Here is a 24,990-nt window from a genome sequence, read left to right on the forward strand (position 1 = left end):
GCTGAGTTAACACAAGCAAAGCATCCTCCATTCAGGGTGGCTTACAACCAGTGTCCAAGTGCATCTGGAAATGCCTGAGTGCTGTCCTGAAGATGTGCACTGACATGAAAGGGCTCCCAGAAAGACCATGGTGTGTGTTCAGGGTTGGTGTGACACAGTGGATTCCAAAGAAGGGAACATATTTTGGTTCCAAGCAGAATCAGGGGGGTCCAGATCTACCTGAGGTGCTCAGCTCCAGTCTGTGGTGGTGTTCACAGGGGTCCAGGACAAGGGAAGAGATGGGAATTTTGACTCCATGTTTCAGAAGGCTGATTTATTATTTCATTATATATATTATATTAAAAGAAAATGATATATTAAAACTACACTAAAAGAATAGAAGAAAGGATTTCATCAGAAGGCTTGCAAGGAAAGGAGCAAAATGATGACAAAGGCTTGCGACTGACAGAGTCTGAGCCAGCTGACTGTGATTGGCCATTAATTAGAAACAACCAACATGGGCCAATCAAAGATGCACCTGTTGCATTCCACAGCAGCAGATAATCATTGTTTTTCTTTTCCTCTGAGGCTTCTCAGCTTCTCAGGAGAAAAATCCTGACAAAGGGATTTTTCAGAAAATACTATGGTGACACCAGTCAAACCTATTGTGTTAAGTATCTGACCCCTATTGTACAAACAGTGACATCATTATAACCCCAACCCAATTGATATTTTCAGCATTTTTCTAGGAAAGTTTGGCAAGCTTGCTGATGACACCAAGCTGAATGGTACCTGTCAGAGGGAAGGGATGACATTCTGGAGGACCTTGAGAGGTGTGCACCACAGAACTTCATGAGGTTCAACAAGCCCAAGTGCCATGTCCTGCACCCAGGCCAGGGCAATCCCAAATGCCTCTCTCTGGGCAAAGAATGGATTGAGAGCAGCCTTCAGCAGGAGGATTTGGGTGTGTTGGTGGAGGAGGAGCTTGCCATGAGCCAGCAATGTGCACCTGCAGCCTGGAAAGCCAACCACAGCCTGGGCTGCATGAGGAGCAGTGTGAGGAGGAGGTCGGGGGAGGTGGCTGTCCCTTCCCTCTGCTCTTGTGACACCCCAGAAGGAGCCCTGTGCATAGCGCTGGGCCCAACATGAGAAGGACAGACCTGTTGGAGAGTCCAGAGGGGCCCCCAGAGATGCTCAGAGGCTGCAGAACCTCTCCTATGAAGACAGGCTAAGAGATTTCAGGTTGTTCAGCCTGGAGAAGAAAAGGCTCCAAGGAGACCTTCCAGCACTTTCCAGCACCTAAAGAGGGCGTGTAAGAACTGGAAAGAGATTTTTTACAGGGAGATATAGTGACAGAACAAGGGCCAATAGCTTAAAACTGAAAGAGGGAAGGTTTAGATTAGATATTAGGAAGAAACTCTTCACTGCAAGGATGATGGGGCTCTGGCAAGGCTGCCCAGAAAAGCTGTGGCTGTTCCATCCTTGGAGGTGTTCAAGGCCAGGTTGGATGGGGCTCTGAGCAACCTGGTCTAGGGGAAGGTGTCTCTGCCCATGGCAGGAGGAGGTGGAACTGAATGATCTTTAGGGTCCTTTAGAACCCAAACCATTCTGTGATGCTATAAAAAATTATGTTGTTATTAGGCAAGTGTATGGGATTTGTGAGGCCAGATTTTGGTAGCAGGGGAGCTACAGGGGTGGCTCTTGTGAGAAGCTGCCAGGAGCTTCCCCCATGTCCAGCAGAGCCAAGGCCAAACAGCTCCAGGATGGACCTGCTGCTGGCCAATGCTGGGCCAATCAAGAATGATGATGGCAATGCCTCTTAGATTAAAGCAGAAAACAAAAGTTAGTGCTCAGATGTAATTGCAGCCAGAGAAGATCAGGGTGAGAATATGGGAGAGGAACAGCCCTGCAGACAGCCTGGTCAGGGCTGAAGGAGGGGCAGGAGCTGCTGCAGGTGTTGGAGCAGAGATTCCCCTGCAGACTGTGGGGCAGCCCAGGGTGAGGCAGCTGTGGAGAGCCCCAGGGGTGCAGAGATCCACCCGCAGCCCATGGAGGAGCTCATCCCAGATCTTTGCCTGAAAGCCCCTTAATTTCAAAATTATAATAATTTGGAGGGAGGGGGTTTGCATTCTCCATTTCAAGGGAAGCTCCTGCCTTCCTTAGCAGACACCTGTCTGTTCAAACCAAGACAGTGAGTGATCTTTCCTGGTCTTTATCTCAACTAACTTTATCTCTGCTATATTTTCTCTCCCCTGTCCATTGCACAGGGCAATGAGAGAGAGGCTTTGGTGGGTACCAGGAATGCAGGCAGGGTCACCCCACTACAGCCAGATCCTAATGACATCCTTTAGAACAGCGAGATCTAAAGAGAACTCTTGCACAAAACAAACCTGAAAGCTATTCCACCACAGACCTGTCTGCAGGGCCTGCTGCCCCAGAGTGCTGTTTTCAAACAAATCCATCAATTCTCCAAGCCCACCCATCACAGGAGCAGCTGTAACATTTGTTTACTGACCTCCCTGAACACCCAGGACCGTGCGCAGCGCCACACCAAAAATAACAATGTTGCTTTCTGGAATGCTAATTCAGTTCACAAAGAAGGAATAGTGGAAAAGAAGGTCACTGGATTAGATTTCAGAAAACAGCACTATCTTTCAGAGAGTGACCATATTATCAATTGCCTGCCCAAAGGCTTTCATTCAGCTCTTTCACAAACACACACACTGACTCTGGATGTGAGGCCAGTGACCTGCCCTTGGAGATTGCCACTTCACTCTAGCCAAACTTGCTGCATTATTAGTATTATTATGGGGTCAACTGCACCACCTTGAACCTGACAGGTAAAGCCCAGCAACAAAAACACAAAGGCATCAATTTTAGTAATAGCAAACAATTTCAGCATTTGTTCTAACCATAGCAGGGACCTTCTGCAGCCTTTCACAGACAGGGGAGGGGAAGAAGAGAAGAACAGGAGAAAGGGTTTCTGTTTTTTTCCCTTGAAAATGAGATTTCTCAGAGCTCTTACATTCTTCTATGCTTTAAGCACAACTTTTCTAATAACATGATGGAGAAGGGCTTGTTCTGAAAAGTGTAGTACATTCAAAACTGAATGCTGTCCCAGAAACCACACAAGATGGAAGTGAAGGGACTTATGGGATAACCAGCCAAAATCATTAGCTTTTCTTACTTCCTCTTCTCTACCCATACTGTAAATCAAATTAGAATATAAACTCAAGACTAAGATTTACATTCTAAGACTATAAGTATATAAGTATACTTATATACTTATACTATATTCTAAGTATATAAAAAATATACTTCTAAGACTTCAAAATAATATATTTCTCTGTAACATCTGTTTTTTCACAGAATTAGAATACTGAACTACGTGTTTTGAAAATACTTCCTGTTTCTCTGGTGGATAAAGACTTATTTTTTGCAAGTAACACACAGATATTTTAGTGACTCATTGCTGTGAGAAACCAAAGGTTAAAGAAATTCTGGGAATGTCATCACAGCAAATGAGGACTGAAAGAGGGTAAAAGCACAGTCCACTATTGAAAGACCATGCAGACCAGAAAAATATGGAGATGAATTATTTTCACAGAGAAAAACATTTGCCAGCATGGCTCTGGTGCATGAAGAAGAGGATGCTTGCACAGTCTCACCCCATTTTGACAGAATGGTTACTCCTGACATGGTGGATGGACAGATAACTTTCCATGAAAGTTCTATTTCTACTTCTGGAAAAGACAAAACCTGGACAAAATGGGCTGAGACATTCTCAAGTCCAAAGGAGGCTTCTTCAGTTAGAAGAATGGCCATGAGTAACACATGGAAATAGAGAATGAAAAACCTCCTGGCACTCCATTTGAAAAGGTCTTCAAGCTTAATTACATAATCATAGTAAATTAAAAAAAAAAAAAAAAAAGACAAACAAAAAACAAACACAAGCAAACAAGAAAATCCCAAATCAAACAAAGTACAGTGTTCAAGCTCAGTAGTGACCACATAAAATGAAACTCACTCTTAATGACTGCAGGATTTGAGACAGCTTTTGGTGTTCCATGCAGACACAAGGAGAAAATTGCAAAATGAGTAATTATTTTTTTAATAGCTACCGTAGCTGTTAAAGGCCAGGAATCTTTTCTGTGATCTTTGTCTTCATAGAAAATGCCAACCTTTTGCAAAGAGAGATGAAACCTACCCACACTGTTTTCTCTTCCTAGCAAGCAGCATGATGTATGTGGTCATTACAGGTAACTTATAGCTTATTAAGATGAAAAAGCATTAGCATACTTGATTGAATGGCAGTGAGATTTAGGAACTATGTATTCCAGTTTCAAACAACAGAAAATCATATGCATGAATTTTTAACATGACACCAGAGAACAGATGAAGCCCATCAAAAATAAAAGTGTTATATTCTCATTGTGTAATTTGTAAGGATTTTAAAAGCACAAAATGAAATAATGCACTTCTGAAGCAAACTCCCAAACTGCTGTGTTATAGGAAAGCAACCCAAGAGAACTTATTTTTCAGCAAGCAACCAGGGTAAAAACATGTGAGAATCAATCAAATGCTTTAAATCAGTAGATTCCAGCAAATGAGAACATCTGGAGCAGCAAATCTTCCTGCCAGTTTCAGAATGGACAAGACTGTGATTTACTAGAGAACAGATAAACAACCTGTCAGTGCCACAGGAAGAGACTGAAAAGCAGGTTCCTATTCCAGGGTAGCTCTTCTTAATAAAACCATCAACAAGTTAATTAACATTCAGTGCACAAAGCCCTAGGAACAGGTAAGCAGAAAACCACTGATGTTCCTTTCTTGGTGAGCACAGGCTGAAGTTATTGCTAGGCTGACTAATCTGTCTCATCATCCCAGGTCTTTTCCTTACATGAGACTGAACACTGATTATTTATGAAAATAGTCAGCACTTGATTTTCAGTCATAGGTGAGAGTTTAATATCATGGTAGACTTCATCCAGAATAATGTTTTAGTCACTCTGTTTGTATGAGTGCATTTTCTGTGCAATCAGCACATCTTCCAGCACAGCAGCTCCTTATTGATAACCACAGAAGTTTCTACTTCACAGTTGGAAACTACTATCCAAAAATTGTTTCAGGAAAAAACTTTCAGCAACATCAAGCCTGTACAAATTAGTTTAATTTCACTAAGATCCAGTGTTCTAAAGAAAATACTGGAAGCAGCATATATAAAATTCAGCAATATCCAAACAAATTTCATTTTGCTCAATTCAAATTGACATAGCATTTCAGCAATCACTCCATTTCCTTTTACAAAGATAAAACCCCCTCAATATCAAATGGAAACATTTCATTCAGCTTAAAAATTTTTTCTGATCTACACCATCCACATAGAGATTTACACCTTCCATACTCTCCACCTTTTGAAAGCTTTGAGAGCTGGGGGATCAGCCACCAAGCATATCAGCCACACTCAGGATCTGCTCAGCTGCAAATGCCTTTATACCTTGATGAACTAGACTCAGGCTGCCCAAAACAAGAGATCTCCTGCTCTGTATAAAAGCTCTGCTTTAGGCTCAGCAGTGTACAAAATACCTGCAATGCCATGCATGTGCCTCAAGCACTTACATCTAAAACTTCATCTTTATCCTGAGCCCATTGGAGCCTTACCCCATACACACACAATTTTATTCAAAACACCAACCCATCTCAGGCTTTCAGATTTGTCTTCAAATACATGGTTCAATAGCAAGAGGATTTCTCATCTATTCGGTTTGAACAAAGAGTAACAAAATTTTAAAGACCTGAGTAATAGCTACAGTCTATGGTGCCTGCTAAACATTTGTTGTCAGTATAAGGGGAAATTACTTAAGTATTTGCTGCCTGGTTTTTTTATTGCTTTTTTTTTAATCATTACTATTACTGCAAGAAGTCTGTTTAAGCATAATGAGAAATACAAAGACAGGATCAGTGCTTCTATTGCACAGTATTTATCTTAACTCTATTTAATACTATAACAAACACTTATTTCTAAATACAACAGGCAATGAACCAAGTTTCTCCTGATCTATGCAACACACTTGCTGTGCTTTTTAACGACCACGTCAAAAATGAAGTGGTTTTTGCACGACAATAAACCTGCAAGAAATAGTTGTCTCTCTCTCTCCATTATCTGTTCTTTTAACTGCTCTGGATTCTTTGTGTGCATGCACTTTAAGTGAATGTTCTCTCATTACTGTCAAGCAACTTGTCTTGCTATTTCACACTCTCTGGGTGTATCATCCCAAATACCTTTCCTTCTCAACCCTTTGCATGCCTAATGATAGTGCCCTGCTGGAAAGAAAGGCACATTAGGAAATTAGTTGAGCATAGATGGAAAAGAATGAGTCAGATTATCAAAAGCAGTCTCCCTGTCACTGTGAAGGTTGATACCTCACACAGCACAGAATTTAAGGTTTGAATCTGTCATGTCACATTGTAAAAGATCAAGAGAAAGTGAAAAGAGACAGATTACACAGAAATAATGACTCTTTGGGCAAAATAAAAATCAGCTTCTCGACAGCTGTTTAGTATCAGCATCTCTCAAGAGGTGGGCAGGACTTTCCTACAGTTTCATAAAGCATATAATATTAGCTAAAAGACATGCTGTCATCACGAAAGTCAACATTTCCTATGACCTTCCCTAAGGATAACATGCATTACAATGTAGTTATTCCAGGCTGAAAATCATTCTGATATTGAATATTCCTGTGCTATCTTTCCACTTCAGAGAACAGCTCACCCAACACCATTCTAAACACGTGTCAAGCTGATTTATATCCATTTCAATAAACCTACCTAATATTTTCCTCCTTTGCATGACAGGTGTACCATCAAAATAATCCCAAAATCAGACTTTCTGGAGCGTTGTCATTGAAAGATGTTATTCAAATAAATATTGGGATGAGCAGTTCAGCAGCTTCTCACATTTTTCTGAGACTCCCAGAGAAGGTCTCTTAAAAACCCCTAAATGGAAATGAGGCCCTACCTACTTTCCACTGGGAATTTTTGGAGCTCATTTTGCAGACAGATACCTTTAAAAGCACCAACTAGATTCATTGTCTAATGCTATCCACTTGCTGTCTTTTCTAAACAACATGTCATAGTTCCTGAGACTTTAATTCTCAGCATTAACAACAATTTCCAAATCACCTAACAATAACTGGATTTAAGAACTTTACACATTTCAGTTTTCCTTTTGTTGCATGTTTGTCTCAGCTCTGTCCAGAAAGCTTCTCCTCCTGGGTAACTTCTCATGTTTCAATCCACTGACCAGTTTTAGACCACAGCTGATGAAGTCTTATGTCACTGTCATATTTTCTGAAAAATCCCTTCACCAGGATTTCTTCTCCTGGGAAGCTGAGAAGCCTCAGAGAAAAAGGAAAACAATAATTACCTGATTGCTTCTCCTGTGTTTGCTGCTTTGGAATGTGGTCTGTTTCAACAACAGGTGGTTGCTTGATTGGCTTCATGTTTTTACTTAATGGCCAATCACCGTCAGCTGTGTTGGACTCTGAGCAGTCAGTCACGAGTTTTTATTATTTATTCTTGTCTAGCCTTCTGTCTTTATCCTTCTCTTTCTTTAGTATCGTTCTAGTATAGCATTCTATCCTATCATGTCATATCGTATCATGTCATGTCATATAATATATCATATCATATCAGCCTTCTGAGAACATGAAGTCAGATTCTCAATTCCTCCTTTGTCCTGGGGACCTCAAATACCACAGTTTTCTTTCTCCTCACAGCACATATGATCTCAGCCCCTACCCCTTGCACAGAGGCAGACGTGGGACAGGCAGGGACTGTGTCTTGGCTGCAAGAGCCTTCAGTGGCCTTCTTCAGCCACCTCCCAAGCTAACCCCAAAGGGCCCACACAGGGGAAAGGCACTTCCTACCACATTCACCCACCCTACCCGTGCCCAAATGTCATCGTGGCAAAGGGCCAGCTGCTGGGTGGCCTTTGGGACTGGACAGAAGGTGGGAGTTCCCCAGGAGAAGCGCTGGGCTGCAGCTGAAGCTCACCTGTGCAGGAGAAGTCGTCCACGCGCACGTAGCCCGCGACGCAGTCGCAGCGGTAGGAGCCAGGCAGGTTCACACACACTGTGTTGGCGTGGCAGTAGTGCATCTTGGCAGCACACTCATCAATGTCTGCAGGGCACAAACACCCAGGGAAGCTGCAGTCAGGCTCAGCAAAATGAATAACGTGGCATTACAGAAAATAAAGACCATTTACAACGCCAAAGGCCATTGCCTTTGGCAATTTAAACACATTTGTTTAAATTTAAACACATTTGTTTAAATGCTAGTACTGAAAAACAAGGCAAATTTAGTAAAAAATATTCCTTAAAATAGTTTTAATAAATAAATAAATAGATTATGTAAAATCTATAAATAAGAGATAAATCTATAAATATATCGATAATAATATAGACAATCTATAGATAATAGATTATTACTAAAAATATATATCTAATATATATAATGTCTCTAATATATATAATGTACCTAATATACATCATGTATCTAATATATATAGATATATATCTATTATATGTAATGCATCTAATATATAGATAATATAATATACATCTAATAAAGTGACATATATATCTCATAACGTGACATTACAGAAAATAAATTCCATTTACAATGCCAAAGGCAATATGTTTAAATGATAGTATTGAAAAACAAGGCAAATTCAGTAAAAAATACTTCTAAAAATAGATTTAATGAATAAATAATAGATTATATAAAATCTATAAATATATCACTAATCATATAGATGATCTATAAATAGATTATTATTAATAATATATATCTAATATATTATAGATAATGTCTAATATATAGAGATATATATCTAATATATTATATATATAAAGTATCGAATATATAATATAATATTTATATATAATAAAATTACATATAATATATATCTAATAACATGACATTACAGAAAATAAATTCCATTTCCAATGCCAAAGGCAATCTGTTTAAATGCTAGTACTGATAAACAAGGCAAATTCAGTTAAAATACTTCTTAAAATAGACTTAATAAATAAATAGATTATATAAAATCTATAAACAAGCTATAAATATATAAATATATAGCTAATAATATAGATATTCTATAGGTAATCTATTATTAATAAAAATATATATATCTAATATATATATAATGTATCTAATATATATAGATATATATCTAATATATTATATGTAATTTATCTAATATATAGATGATGTAACATATATATAATATATAGATATTATAATATATAATATATATCTAATATATAGATAATATAATATATAATACATAAGATAATATATACATAATATAATTTTATCTTATATAGATAATATATATATAATATATAGATTATAACATCTATAAATCTATAAATACAGATAAATCTATAAACAATAGATTTAATAATTAAATAAATAAATTTCAGTAAGAAAATTCCTTAAAACTCCTGTATCACAGCAATGTGTTCCTTCCCACTGTTCTTCATGAAACACTATTTCTCTTTTTTAATTCTGGAAAAGCAACACATACATTTTGGGGTTTTTTTGCAATGTTAAAAACCAAAAACTGACGCGGTTTTCAAGCACATGCAATCCTGTCAGAGTGTGCACTACTGAAGATGCTGACTCCTCAAGGCACCGTGACTCCACACAGCGTGGTACCAGCTGCAGGGCTGGTCAGATGTGCCACGCAGGGTTTGCCAGGGCAGATCCCGGGGCCCAGGTGAGCAGTGAGCTCTGCACCCCTCCAGCCTCACCCAAGGGCTCTGGCAATGCCCTGGACACGCAGCTGCTGCAGGAGGTACTGGCCAGGGCTCTGCCACCTCCCCACGTCACACAAGGAGACCAAACCAGTCTCCTAAGCCCATTTTATGGTTTGCATCATGTCAAAGCAAAAGAAAACATTATTAAGGAGCAGCAAAATCTTGACCTCATGTTTCTGCTTAAGCAATCTCTATTGCTGCTGCAAATCCAAAATCCAAAACTGTTTTCACAACAGTGACTCAAACCTCTCATTTGCGTGCCTGTTTAAATATCTCAAAGCTCTGTCATATTGTAAACTGTAACATCTTTTCCCTTCCTTTTTGACAAAACCAGATATTACACTGAAGAATTGTCTTTATTTTTTTCTCAGCAGGATGGATTTTCTGCTTAGCAGCACAGATTTTACATGAAGTAATTCATGGTTTTCAAAATATTAATTCTAGTGTTACATAGGTCCAGCACAAAGAAAGATGAATCAGAGACTTTTTTTCCTCCCATTCCTTTCCTTTTGTTATTGATTGCTCACACTCTGGAAAGGCATCAATTGCCAGCACAGCTGAAGAACCCCCTTGGCTGGTGGAGTGGTCACCCCACAGTGCAGCCTCCTGTCACACCCCTCTGCACCCCATCTACAGTGTCCCTTCTCCCTCCACACAGTGCTTTTGGAAACAGCACCAAAACATCAGCATTAGGTCCCAGAATGGGGTGGGGGAGTTTAATTCTGCACATGCTGAGCTCATGGTTACCTAAAACCAGGTATCTTGTTTAACCTTCCTAAAGTGAGGCAGCTGCAGTTGAGATGCACCCCCATTTTCCAGGCTCTGCAAATGAAACACATGCCAGCTACACTCACACTTTCTGCCTTACAGACATCTGTCCAGCAGGAGCTACCAGCTAAATCTCTTCGTCCTGGCCAGCAAACAGCTGGCAGCTGGCAGCACTTTCTGACTGCTGCCAACTTGGGATGAATTAGAAATGATGGCTTGGAGGCAAAATACTTTGTATACCACTGCAAACACCTTAAACTATCTCATTCTTGCATTTCTCTTGTTTCAGTTGCAGTGCCACTTGATGAAATGAATTTTAAAAAGTCAGGAGCATCAGCACAGGAAAGATAAAAGCCAGGAAAAATCCTCCCACATGTCTTGTTATCACACCACTGAGTGCGTGAGCCACTTGGGAAACTCTCAGGTGTTGACGTGTGTTCACACTGATCTGCTTGCAGACTATTTTTAATAGGCTTTTGGAGCATAGCTTTGAGGAGTTTTGCTCTTGCATATCTAATAATTTTCCAGCATAAAAGGAAAAGGAATGAAAAGAGGTCTGCAAAGAAAGCAAGAATGTCAAAACAGCAACCAATTCACCTGAAAATTAACCTTATGCACTACCCTTCATCTCCTGCTCCCTCACTACACTTCTCTTTATTCCCCAAGGGGAAGTGAGAGGATTAAAAGTCTCAAAGGTGAAGGAATTTGAACTTAGATTCATTGCAAAAACAGCCCAGGTTGCTGCAACAAAAAATATGAGAATACCCAGAGATAAAAAGAAAATTCACTGCCTTTATGAAAATATTGCCATGAGAGAATATCTCAAAAGGAGACTAACGACTTCAAGTGATGACTTGACTATAAATAGAAGAATTGAGAAAATCTGGCACTGGGTCGCTGCAGAAGTTCCAGAGCCCAGGAAGAAAAAGCCTGAGCCTAACAAAGGAAGCAGAAGTAAAAAAAAAAAACCAAAAAAGATCTGTCTCTTCAAACTTTGTTCATTTATTTAACTGTCTTTGCAATCTTTAGGGGTTACATTTTCCATAAACCCTTTCAGCATTTCAGATTTTCTTTTACCTTTGCAGTATTAGCCTTTCACTAATACATGCATTTTCTTTAGAGAGAACAATATTGAGAGGTCAAAATTGCCAACAGAATTTTCTTATTAAAGCCTGTAGGGCAACACTAAATCTGTTGCTCTGGACCAAAGTGCTACAAATACTTGTAAAAGGTTAGGAATTCATCACAAAAAGCTTTGGGTTTTTATTAATATTGTTAGAGTAAAACCCATAAAGCACACAGTGGTATATATCAGCTCAGCTGTAATGGAGCTCAAATTGTGATTCACGTGTATGGATTGCTTGTCGCATTTGAAATATTAAAGCTCATCTTCTAGTGGTCTTTGGAGGTGACAAAAATACATGATTTATGCTTCTCTCTAGGCTGGTGAAGTAGTTTGTTTTTCTTTTAAAAAGGTATATTTATGGTCTTTAAAATGAGACTTGACACAGCATAATTATCACGCTCATATCAGCAGCTTCCACCTCCAACAGCTCACACTCTGCACCAACAGAGACACTTGGGCTGCAGCTTTTAGCAAGGTCTGGGTTGGCCTGGCAAGGGGCTGGGACACCCCTGGGCTCAGTGTCTCCTCAGCAGCCAGTGAAACAGGGCTCACCATCAGTGCAGAGCTCTCCTTACACACCCGGTAGCTAATCAGCCATCTCCATGACCCTGCTGCAATAAACAGAGAACGTGAGCTCAGAGGCAATAAGAAATGAAAATGCCTGTCACTGGTTGTACCAGGGCACTCTGCAGTGCTGTGAGCACACTGGGATATAAAACACAAGGACAGTATCTCAGAGGAGCTGCCTGCTCAGCACCTGACAGGTGAGCACCTCGTACCAACCAACAAAACCAGGTGGGAGGGGAAGGCAATACAAATGGTGTTCAACCATGGAAACCAAGCAAAAAGGTTTTCTCATCTGCAAATGTACTTCACTAACTGTCCAAACCACTTAACTCTCCCTATGCTTGATTTAGAATCCTATTGCTACATATCTGTAATGTTTAAATATGACAACAAGACACCAGATCTCAACTAGAGCATCTCTTTACTGTTTGTCCTCCCCAATAAGTCACATCAAACCAAACTAATTTCAGCTGTAAAGAATTTCATCCAATACCTATGGACGGCAATGGGAGTTTTGTCCATTCAGCCCAAGGTGAAATGGAATTATTGTTTTTTAAACTGTTAGTCCTGTAATAACCATAGGGAACAATTTTGAAACAAAGCACTGTCTGCCTCTGGAATTGTACACCACTCTTTCCATGCACTTAACAATAATCCTTTTACACACCAGTATTGTCTTCACCTGTTGTCTGGGGCTTCCTTTTCAGTTTAACTACTGAAAGACAGTAACATATAAATCAAAACAAAATGAAACAAACTATGAAGTGTTCTAGAGCGGCAACAGATTATGTTTTTTATCATAATCAATTATTCTATTTGCAGCTATCTCCCAGTTACTCACTTTACAGTTGGGGACTATACCAAACAAAATTAGAATTTTTGGGAACTCTGTAGGGAAGCAAAGGCAGAAAATCAAAAACAGGGAAAAAAAAAACCCAGCTTTGCAGAAAGCTCTGATGTCTAATTCATGATTATTAATGTGGGGGAGGATTCCCCTCCCCTCTTTTGATTCCAGCCAGCACTATGAGTTGACTTGAATAGTATTAGACCTGGTCTATATAATCAGAGTTTTTAAAAATGTGAAACCAAACAGTGTTACTATTTAAGTAATGTCAAACCTTAAAGTATGTTCACAAGCTGATGGAATCATATCAATGAAGTGTCCAAAACAGCAGAGCACAGCAGTACTGGAGCACGAGACAGGTCCTAAAATTTCAGCCACCCTGTGCTTATGCTAAAATGGACACATGCCATTTTCACTGCACTAAGCTGCTCCTTGGTCATTATACCTGCTTGCTCTCCAGATTCTCCCTGATCCTGCCCTCCCTGCTCTCATCTCCTTTCCACTGTCAAACTCACTTGACTTCAGCTCCACTTCCCTTTCTATTTTCCCTTTTCATCCTGCCTCTGCCTGTCTCCTTTCTCACACATCCCATGCATCTAACATACCCCACACCTGGTTTTTATCTTTAGCACAGACTTGGTTTCCCAAATTGTGCCCCAGACCCCTCAGGGAGCCATAAAGCAGCAGACACAGCAGTTGCCCATGGGCTGGCAGCAGCTCAGCCTCCCCCAGTGCAAGAAGAGACTCATTACTGGCAGCAAATGTTTAGGCTAGCTTTAAACCTTTTACCAACAACTGTTTAGCAGCTTCCCTGGTAGCAATCCATCTCCTCCAAGGCAGGGCAGCAGTACAACTCTGCTTGGGGATGGAGCTGCTGCCCATTCAGAGGCAGGCCAAGAGCCCAAGAGAAGAGCAGATGAGCCAAAGAAAAATGTCCCTTTCAACAAGGCTGAGAAATATTAGCCTAATGTCATTAAGGAACTAACTAGTGAAAAATGCATTCATAAATTAGGGCTGGTGCAGCCTCACCTGGGAATCCAAAGGCAATAGAATAACTATCAATATAATAATATCAGGAAGCATTATCACTTTGACTTTTAGAGCATCATTAAAAGGGTGCAGCCTCTTCCTCTGCACACAGCAGAAAAGTGCTTTCCATTGATGTACCCACTTTATGATCAGTGCAAGAGTATCAATATTCCAAATCTGCTTTCTGTCTATTTAACTGCTGTTCTAGGGATGGAAACTGTACAACTATCAGGTTAAACAACTAAAAAAATAAATATTTTAAAGCACACATTCATGTGCAAATCACACTTGAGCAGTCACACTTTCCAGTGCAGACCAGTGCCAAAAAAAGCATTCCCCCAAAAAAGAAGGACAAAAAAAAAACTCAGGAAAGGTTTCTGGTTTTTATTTCAACAGTATTAAGCTTAAATACTTTCACCATCCACACTCAAGGAAGCAATTGATTATTCTCAAGAAGAGATCACAACATTTTGCTACCTGTGTCTCAGCTACAGTAGTGAACAGCCCAGGAACATGGGTGTTTCCTAAAATCTGTCCAAGGGAAGCCTTAGATGTCAAAATATTGCCTAGGTACAACACAATCCCTACTCCATCCTTGTTATTGCTTACAATAATACACAATTCATCAGCCTCTTTACTTGAGGTTATGATTTCTTTGCTGAAAAAATGAAAATTTAAAAAAAAATTGATTTGCATAACCTGAATCTGCAGTGATCTGACCAATTCCCTGACTCTCTGGAATCAGAGAATTCCATTTATAGTCATCATTCCTCAAAACAACACAATCCTATCTTGAAGGGCAGCACTCAGCCCTTTAAAAACCTTGCTGTTCAGACAAGCCAGTGTCCCTCTCAGCAACTAGTTTTTTCCTTTTATTACACTACTAAATTCTGCCCCTCTCTAAGGAAAACTAAAAATTTGCAGTTCCACTCTCCTTTGTGCTTTCCATCATTACACTGGAAAATTATGTGCACTGGTTTGGTGGCATGGTCCCAAAGAACCTTGAGATCTCTTAGGATAAAACCAGTTTATTTAAATTGAAGCTCTCCTAAAAGATCATTTCAATCAGTTCAAAAGCTGCCATTGATGTGCTAATGTCAAAGAAAAGATCAGTAATGTGGAGTTGTTTTTAACATAAAGAAACTGTTTTCTTAACCCTAAGTGCATTCATTTGATAAATACATTAATAGAAAATGTTCACAGACTTAATACTTTCTTTAAAATGTTTGCAGCTATAGCTCTTAGGGATGGTTGATAATTTATTCATAAGGTATCTCTGACAGTTGCAAATAAGTTATTTTAAAAAATAGGCAGCCAGAATTCACATATGATAACACATCTTAAGAGAATGCAGATTAAAAATAATCACAGAAAGCAGAATGAAACATTTGGGGAAACAGGTTTTGGCTAACAGCAGCAGCTCAGTCATTCGCTCCAACATGCCAAAGCAACTAGGAAAAACAAGTCAAAATTCTGCTTGTTCTGCTGTAGCAGCTGCTGTGATGTTTAGAACTAAGTGAAGTTTAAAAAGATTGCTTTATCCGGGATTACTCAAGCCTTTTCATTTTTTCCTTCTAATTACTCTTTGAAACTACACTGATATTTCTGTTTAGAATGCACAGCAGCTGAACAGGCTACTAAGAAGTGTGCCTGAGTGGGTGTAAGGATTTTTCTTTAAAGACACTGCTGGATTTGCTCTTCCCCTCAGTGGCCCATGAGAGACCAAGCAAGCCATTTCTCATTTTGGGGTCTGCCTGGCCAGCAGCACTCAGGACTTTTACCCAAGGCAGTGCCACCTTCCTTCCCTGCTCTCCAGCTGCTCCCTGGCCCCTTGCACTCCATCAAGGCAGATCAGTGATGCCTCTGAGGACACTGCTGGGAGGGATTCTTGGATTCTGAGGAACACTCATTGCATCCTCTCATGGACATTATGGCAGACATGCTCTTTGACACCCCCAGGTGTTCGAACATACTCAGGAATACCAGCAGCTACTTGAAGTAAGAATTTTGTATTTCAGGGAAACGACCTCGTGTCCTTCAGAAAGAAAAAAAAAAGACAATGATGACTGCTGCCTCTCAAACTGCATTAAGTGCTCTGAAAAGAGCAAGATGTAATGACATGTAGCCTGGGAAAAATACTGAGAAACTGCTTTATTCTGAGCCTTCAAACTGACAGGGTAGGCTTAGATTGGACATTGGGAAGAAATTCTTCCATGTGAGGGTGGTGAGGCAAGAGCAGCACACCCAGAGGAGTCGTGGTGCCCCATCCCTGGAGGTGCTCTAGTGGAAGGTGTCCTTTCCTGTGACCATGTTCACAGGGATCTTAGGAAGAGGGAAGAGATGAGGATCTGACTCCATGTTCAGAAGGCTTGATTTATTATTTTATTATATATATTACATTAAAACTATACTAAAAAAATAGAAGAAAAGGTTTATCTCAGAAAGCTAGCTAAGTTAAGAATAGAAAGGAATGAATAGCAAAGGTTTGTGGCTTGGACAGAGTCCAAGCCAGCTGACTGTGATTGGCCATGAATTAGAAACAACCACATGAGCCCAATCACAGATGCACCTGTTGCATTCCACAGCAGCAGATAACCATTGCTCACATTGTGTTCCTGAGGGCTCTCAGCTTCTCAGGAGGAAAAATCCTAAGGAAAGGACTTTCATGAAAGGATGTCTGCGACACTGCCATGGCAGGGCAGCTGGAAATAGGTGCTCTGTGAGGCCCCTTCCATCCCAAACCATTCTGTGACCCTTTGCAACTTCTGCTGCTCACTACAACCAGACCACTTGAACTAAAGTGGAGGTAATCCCCTATAATCCCACTGGGGCTGGCCCTACAGGAGCTAGTGGGAGTCAGAACTTTGCAGGAGAAGCTGTTTGCTCTTTGTAGAGATTTCAGGGGTCACATGAAATACAGCTGTGGCTGTATCTCCAAGAACTGCACTACACCCTAGACCTGCAGAGATCTGGGCTCTCTCTCCCCACAGTCAGAGCCATGGTCCTGGCAATACTGCCAAGCACTCTGCAGCAGGGGACAGCTAAATTCAGTGAAAGGTAAGAGAGAAGCTCAGAAAAAGAATGCCATTCAAATAGAATGCATTTTGAAAGCTTCTCTCATAAAAATATTGAATGAGAAATAAACCCATGTAGCTGTAAGTATCATAATGATGTTAGGGTTTTTTTAATACATATTTTATCTTAAAACAGCTCGAAAATTGCTGTTCTTTTTATTATTTTTATGAAAGATGTTGTGTTCAATATTTCACATTGTAAATGCTTTCATCCATCAGCCATACTTTTCCAAAGTTAGTAAATAATCATACTTGGACATGTTATCTTTTTTAGAAGAGAAGTTTTCTTAAGGCTACTCTGCAAGTGCTAGTTTAGGAATAAATAAACATTTCTACAGATGTGATAAACAAAATGTTGGTGTTCCTAAGCGTCATCCTTGTAGGTATAATAAATGCTTGCATAGGCATTGTGACATGTAGCCAATAAAGAAAATATTGCTTAAATTCACCATAATAATCACATTTGGCAGTGCAACAGAAATTAAACAGCACAGAAAACATCAGAAACCACTGGCTTTCCCTGTCCTGCCTCAGGTATGGTGTATATCTTTTCTAGAAAGCAGGAGATGTTTTGGGAATCTCCCAGCAGCTGAGGAGAAGATAGTGGGGGAAAAAAGGCTTATCACACAAATCCTTTCCCCCCAACATGGTTTGGTAAGGCAAACAGTAAATGGTGAGCTATCCTGTCACCCTCTGCCAGCACAGCACATCTCTGGGCAGCTGCAGGCTTTGGGGTTTGCTATCAGGATTTGCCATCAGCTGCAAGCTTTGGGGTTTGCTATCAGGATTTGCCATCAGCTGCAAGCTTTGGGGTTTGTAATCAGGGACAAGTTTTGGGGTTTGCAATCAGGATTTGGACATTTCCCCACCACCCCCCTGCTGAAACCTGGACCAATGGCAGGCTCTGATCTGAGCCTGTTCCCTCACAAACCCATGCAGACCAGCAAATATGTCAATATGTGGGAAGCCCCTTCCCTTACAGAAGTGGTGCTCACAATTTGCTTCCCTGGGACACAGAGGGACCTAACTGCTTTCCCCTGGCTAGAACCCAGGACAGAAACCTCACCAAATTACCCCAGGGAAAGAGGTGGGAAGAGTTATATGTAATCAATCTAACTGGACTACCCTCCCTCAGTAGTACTCTCCCTTAGTACCACTCTTTCACCCATTTTTCTTCTTCAAAGGCTCTTAATGCACAAAAATTCATTCTAAACCCAACTACTGCATGCTTAGCTGTAAGAGTCACCATTACATAAGTCTACTGCAAATAAAAGGTTATGCTGCTACTGCTCACAAATATATTACTGCCCATTAGAAAACAAAGCAAAATAATCACCTCCTTCTCAGGAAAATAGCTCTGTTCCCTAGAATGACTGCTCCTTCTTTACTACATAAATGTACTCCCAAAGCCAGGCTTGCTTTAGCTTTGATTTCACTTTTGAAGGAAACTCCTGGATCTCAGCAAGCACTGATGAAATAAATTCTGCTATCCAAAAAGGCATGCAAGATTCCTGTAACAGATTCACCTCCTTATTTAGTGTTATTTTTTAATCTTTCCAAACACTCTGAGAGATACCAGTGGATGCTTACACAGAGGGAGGGTGGAAGGGAAGAGATGAGGGTCTGTTTTTTTTCTAATCTTCCATTTACCTGTATTAGCCAAGCAGTACAATACATTGGAATAACTCTATCCATTTTCATTCAGCTCATAACTTACCTTTTCAACCCCCTCCATCTTATTTTACTAATGGCTGGGGTTGAACAATGGATTATTATTTCAAAATGAGCAATTCTTTCTTCATTCCATTATACTGAGAGTGATTATCCTAAATATCTCATTCCATCAGCATGTATCTTATGCCACCATCAACCATTTTTCTTTCACTCTCTATTTTTTGCCCAATACTCTTACCCAGTTTTTCTCCTTCTATATACATCCTGCCATATTGACTGGCTTACTCCTTCAAATCCACACAGATGCTATCTTCAAATGATAAATTGGAGAAGGCTGCCCATGTAATTGATCTAGAATCCCTGTGCCCACAGCAACATTTTATTGTGGCATTTTGAAGGATGCTGTAGCTCTCTGAAAAATTAAATGCTTATGAAAACTGCATGGAGCTTTTTTGGGGTGGTGTCTTTATCATGCTTGAAAAAGCCCCTGGACAACTACTAGTCTAGTATTTTATAATGGCTTTAGGTATATACTGTTATAATAAATGAGACAGATAATATGTTAGTAGCAAAAATCATTTCAAATTAATACTCCACAATTTTGCACTGAAGTAATTTTTTCACTCAAGGACTATTTGTGCAGAACAATATTGTCCCACGCTGCCAAGCACCAACTGTGCCCTATCTTCTCTATTTATGGCCTTCATTTTCCTAACCATTCTCTTAACATCTTTTCAGCAATTCATTATTCAGCTGTTTCCATCACATCTTGTTCCCCTATCCAGCTCTGCTAAAAAATCCATGAGGAAGCACTGAAGTGGCAGAGTCATCATCACCACTGCTGAGCTGGCAGCACTGCCTCCTCACTGCCACATCATTCTAACCAGGTGCTTCCACATGATAGAGGATTTACTGGTTTATTTTCATGGCTCCAGATTACTCCCTGTTCATCAGGTTCCACAGAGGATAGAGACTAATATCATATTCAGATAAGGAAATTATGGATCATTGCAAAACAGTTCTTTTCCAGGATCCCTCAGAGCCATGCTAAACACATTTCAGTGTTCCACATCCTTGCTATGCAATCTAGTGTTATTGTCTGTGCCTTTTTAAATTTAATTTCATCTATAATGTAAAAATAAACAATGAAACATCAGCAGAATAAAACCACCTAATTTTAGATATTATAAATATTTTTCCCTTATAAACACAATCCTAATTGACATAAGTGAAAAGTGCAAGATGGATCTCTCATCAGCAAATATGATAATCAGGTGTGATTTATAGCACTGGTTACTAAAGGAGGCATTTCTGGTCTGGAGACTGCAACAGTACTGCATTCCTTAGGCATAACCTGGGGTGAAACAAGTAGGAGGGGGTGGGGGGGAATCCAACAGCTGATCATAAAAATATTCTTTACCAGCAACCTAAAGTCCTGCCTCAACACTTAGGATGAATTTTATTTTAATTGCTTTGCTTTTGGCTATGAAATTGAACTGGTAATTTAATGCTTTCCCCTTTGCTAACATTGTCACAGGCTTAGCTGCAGTTAAAAAAAGAAGAAATTGGAACACTCACGTCCTTAATATTTCATTTTTAGTAACTCTGCATCTAAATTACTACATAGCCCATCATCACAGGGTGCTTTACAATCCATGTTTTAGATAGATTTCCTTTCTCAGTGTCAGCTGCTGAGGAATACACTCACAGGTTCCCTTGGGTTCCACCAAGGCAAGTGGTCAGAGCACCAAGAAAGGCTGGAGCAGAGGGGTGCAGAGCCAGTCACTGTGAGGGATGTGCAGCTCCCTCCATGCTGTAATGGACACCTTGGAGGGGCACCTGCCCTCCTGCAAACAGCTTCCTGAGCCTTCAGAAGCAGGGTTTAATCTGCAGGACACAGCACACCTTTGGGAGTAGAGGATGGGAACAGAGGCAGCATTATGTTGCTAATTGGAATAGTGAATTACTATTTTATTGCCAGCATCATTACATAAATTTCAGAGAATGTTATCAGCAATAAGACTCAATTCCAGTATGGCCATGGCTGGCTTTTACCAAAAGTTCCTCCAAAACCCAGTAAAATTCTCTGTGAAATACAGGACTGCACAGCAGGGCAGTGCCAAAGGCATATTTTAACATAGGTTAAAGTAATCCCAGTGAAGGTTAGCAGAAAGCCCAGAAATGAATAATGAATTGTTGAAAGCCCAGAAATGGGCTTTGAACCAACCTACTGAATAGCCTGTGTGTGTGTGTACTTATTTGTACACTGCAGAGGAAGGTGAATCAACAAAGAACTCACCCTGAATGAAGAGAAAGAAAAGGAGTGTTGAATGAGCATTACTGATTCCAATTGCTGTGTTCTGACTCAAATTTTTATGCTAGATTAAACTTTATTTAATAGCAAAATAGTAAGTCCTAAATTGCTGTTGATGAAACCTTCATGTATTTTGTCTCTGCAGAGAACCATTATGAAAACCATGTGAGATCCCATTATCAATACAAAGATGGAAACTTCTATAGATATCTAATGCATTTTCACCATCTTGATTAAGAAGCAAATTCTGGCCTGATTTCATTGGTAATTCTACATTAGTTGTAAATAAATGATAAAAAAAAATAAAGACAGCAAAACTAGACAAGCTGTGGATAGAAAGTCAATACCAAAATCAATGCAAAATACTCCTCATCCCAATGGTTTCCAGTGCTTTCACCTCCCTCCACATGTATTTCAAGCTATTGTTGAGTTTTTATTAACAGCAATGTAACCTCACCACATTGTGGCACACAGCACGAGGTCACCCACAGAGTACACACAGAGTAAAGCCAGACAGGGTGCCATGAAAACACATTCCCACTGCTGGGGACTTCGACAAACATGAAGGGATAATTGTCAAAGCAAACCTACTCCACAGCATTCATGAGATTATATAATAAAGACCCTACTTTGAAGAGTCTCTGAGATTTTTCCTGCACCAAATTCTAATTTTTGTAAATGAAAAAGGTACTGAGAACACAAATCTCTCGTCAATGCAAATCAATGCCTACACCAGCATAAAACAGGAAATATGAATTTGTAGCTGCCAAGTGCAGAAGAGAGCTAGCAGGCACTGGAGGGACCCGGTCCCCCAACACACCCAGTTGCTGCAGAGTACTACATGAAGCTTAAACCCCAGACAAAAATGTGTTTAAAAAAGTAACTAAGACTTCCTACTTTAGTACATTAAGGCACGCTGTTCCACCAACCTGTGCTCTGTGCACGCGTCTCTATCCTGAATTTTGCTTTCCTCCACAGCATCAGGCAAATAATCACCTCCAGAAAGGCAATTACCACAAAAACCTCCACTTTACCCACAAGAGGAATAACAGAACTTCTAGGATTGCTGCAAACAGGAGTGAGGGGAGAAGCCGCTCCCTGTATTTCCCTCCTTATGATGGATGTCTGTCCTTTGATGGAAAGCAAAGGGAGCATCTCAAAAAAGGGTCAGACTAACAATGCTGACAAGTAAAAGACATTTCCATAATGTTGGGAAAAGAAGAGATGAAACTGAGCTTAAGAGGGAAGTAAGGGCCTGGATATCAACATACACATACATGTTAGAGAACAACATGGACAGGCTAGAGCTGCTGCTGATGGGCTGGAACACAAGACCAAGATGACTGTAAAACTGAAAGAAGAAAAGCACAGAACATTAATTTTCTGTCGCTGTCAAGGCGGTCACGACACAAAGCAGAGACCATAAGCAGTCTCAGATGGCAACTCTTTATTATTGAGCATAACTAACTTTTTATACACTTTCTAATTGTTTATACTTCTACTCTATTAGCTACAATAAGTCAACATAACACTATTAGTAAAAAGTTACAGTAACTTCAACTAACTTTCTAAAACTACTTCGTCTAACTACAAAGTTCTCTTATCTTTCTTCTCTGTCTCCTTAATTACAGCCTTAAAAAACCTCTTTATCAACTTCTTGCTTCTCAGCTTCTTCTCCTTTCAAGCCTGCCCTTAGCCTTTTCCACACTTTTCCACAACAGTCAAAACCCTTGTATCACATTCAAGGTGGTCATCCTTCTCAAAACAAACAGAACAGCTCCTTCTGCTGAGAAAGTACAGGAAGGGAATTTGAGAATTTACGCCACTGTCACGTGTACCGCACGCCTCTGTCCAGAAAAGAAACCCTCATTTCACTCTACTGAGTTTTGGCAGCAGGGGGTAGACTCTGTGACAAGATGCCAGAAGCAGCCCCCATGTTCATGGAGCCAAGGCCTGCCAGCTCCAGGACAGACCCATCACTGACCCAAGCTGAGCCCATCACCAACACCAGCAGCACCTCTGTGAGAGTGTCCTTAAGAAAGGGTAAAAAACCTTGCACAAGACCAGTTGGCAGAGAGGACTGGAACAGCCCTGCAGACACCCAGGGCAGGGTGAAGGAGGGGCAGGAGCTGCTGCAGGTGCTGGAATTGAGATTCCCCTGCAGCCCCTGGTGAGGCAGCTGTGACCCTGCAGCCCAGGGAGGGCACAGGGATGCACAGACCCACCTGCAGCCCAGGGAGGGAGGGCACAGGGATGCACAGACCCACCTGCAGCCCATGCAGGGAGGGCACAGGGATGCACAGACCCACCTGCAGCCCAGGGAGGGCACAGGGATGCACAGACCCACCTGCAGCCCAGGGAGGGAGGGCACAGGGATGCACAGACCCACCTGCAGCCCATGCAAGGAGGGCACAGGGATGCACAGACCCACCTGCAGCCCAGGGAGGGCACAGGGATGCACAGACCCACCTGCAGCCCAGGGAGGGCACAGGGATGCACAGACCCACCTGCAGCCCAGGGAGGGCACAGGGATGCACAGACCCTCCTGCAGCCCAGGGATGCACAGACCCACCTGCAGCCCATGAAGGACACTCACAGGAGAACATGTGGATATGCCCTAGAGGAAGCTGTGACTTTATGAACACCCAGCAATGGGGCAGGCTCCTGCTGGGAGCTGTCCCCCCATGGAGAGGAGCCCACACTGGAGCAGGTTTGGTGGCAGGACCTGTGACCCCACAGAAGGGGCCCACACTGAAGCAGCTCACAAGGAACTGCAGCCCATTAGAACAGTTCTCACCTGCAGAAAGGGCCTCATGCTGGAGAAGGGGAGGAGTGTGAGGAGGAAAGAATAGCAGAAACAAAGTGTTATAGACTGAGGATAACTCCCATTCCACATCCTCCTCTTTGCCTGCAGCAAGCAGGTAGAAGAACCAGGAGCAAAGTTCAGACTGGGAAGGGGGAGGCTGGAGAGATTTAAATTGGTTCTTATTTTTTTATTATCCTACTCTGATTTGATTGGCTGTAAATTAAATTTATTTCCTCAAGTCGAGTCTGTTTTGCCTATGATGTTAATTGCTGAGTGATATCTCCCTGTCCTTACCTTGACCCATGAGCCTTTTGTTATGTTTTCTCTCCTGTGTTGTTGAGGAAGGAGTGATAAAGCAGTTTGGCACTCACCTGGCAGTAGCCAAGGTCAACCCACTTAATTTACTTATTGTACACTAAGAATTTTATTTCCTTTAGCATAAAAAAAAAGTAAGTAATTTTATCACCATGTTTGTAATGTCTTATGTACTAAAGAATGAAGAATCAGACACACATTTATTATGGTAAGGCAAAATCAAGATTTTTCAAGTTTCCGCTCCACTTAAGCCCTTAAGAATGGTGCTAGTAACTGTCACTTAACAGCTGATAGGTGCAATTTTAATTAATTAGGCATTGTTTTTCATTAATGTGAGTGAGGTACTGAAACCTTTTGAGGCATAAACCCATCATTTAACACAACTTTTTTGAGTCAATTCACTTGACATTCTGTGAAATCAAAGGAAAGGAGTGACTTCTATCTAGACTGCATTCCTGTTTCTGGGTATAATAAATGTCAACAAAGAATTAGTAATTCACAATAACAAGGCTTGTACGCAGAGCACACGCTGCTTTCTCACACAGCATTGATATTCAAGATTTTTTTAAAAGACTTTTTTTAAAAAATCATGCACAATAAAGCTTCTCATCCTCCTCTAGTGCTCTCATAAACCCAAATAACAGAAGTGAAATAATCTACTGACACA

General features: G+C 40.7%; 1 protein-coding gene across 7 annotated transcripts in view; it reads right to left on the reverse strand.

Annotated features, from left to right (window-relative positions):
- The window catches only part of NELL1 (neural EGFL like 1), a 275,787-nt gene that overhangs the window by 130,148 nt on the left and 120,649 nt on the right, over positions 1–24,990 (reverse strand). For 6 of the 7 annotated variants that reach the window (XM_063158166.1, XM_063158163.1, XM_063158165.1 and 3 more), the window contains one exon: positions 8,035–8,160. The exons of the other annotated variant lie outside the window; for it this stretch is intronic. In XM_063158166.1, the coding sequence (XP_063014236.1) occupies positions 8,035–8,160 (126 nt within the window). The remainder of the gene's footprint in view (positions 1–8,034; positions 8,161–24,990) is intronic. 7 annotated transcript variants of the gene reach the window in all.

Source organism: Melospiza melodia, chromosome 6 (genome assembly GCF_035770615.1).
Source record: "Melospiza melodia melodia isolate bMelMel2 chromosome 6, bMelMel2.pri, whole genome shotgun sequence".
Taxonomy (NCBI): domain Eukaryota; kingdom Metazoa; phylum Chordata; class Aves; order Passeriformes; family Passerellidae; genus Melospiza; species Melospiza melodia.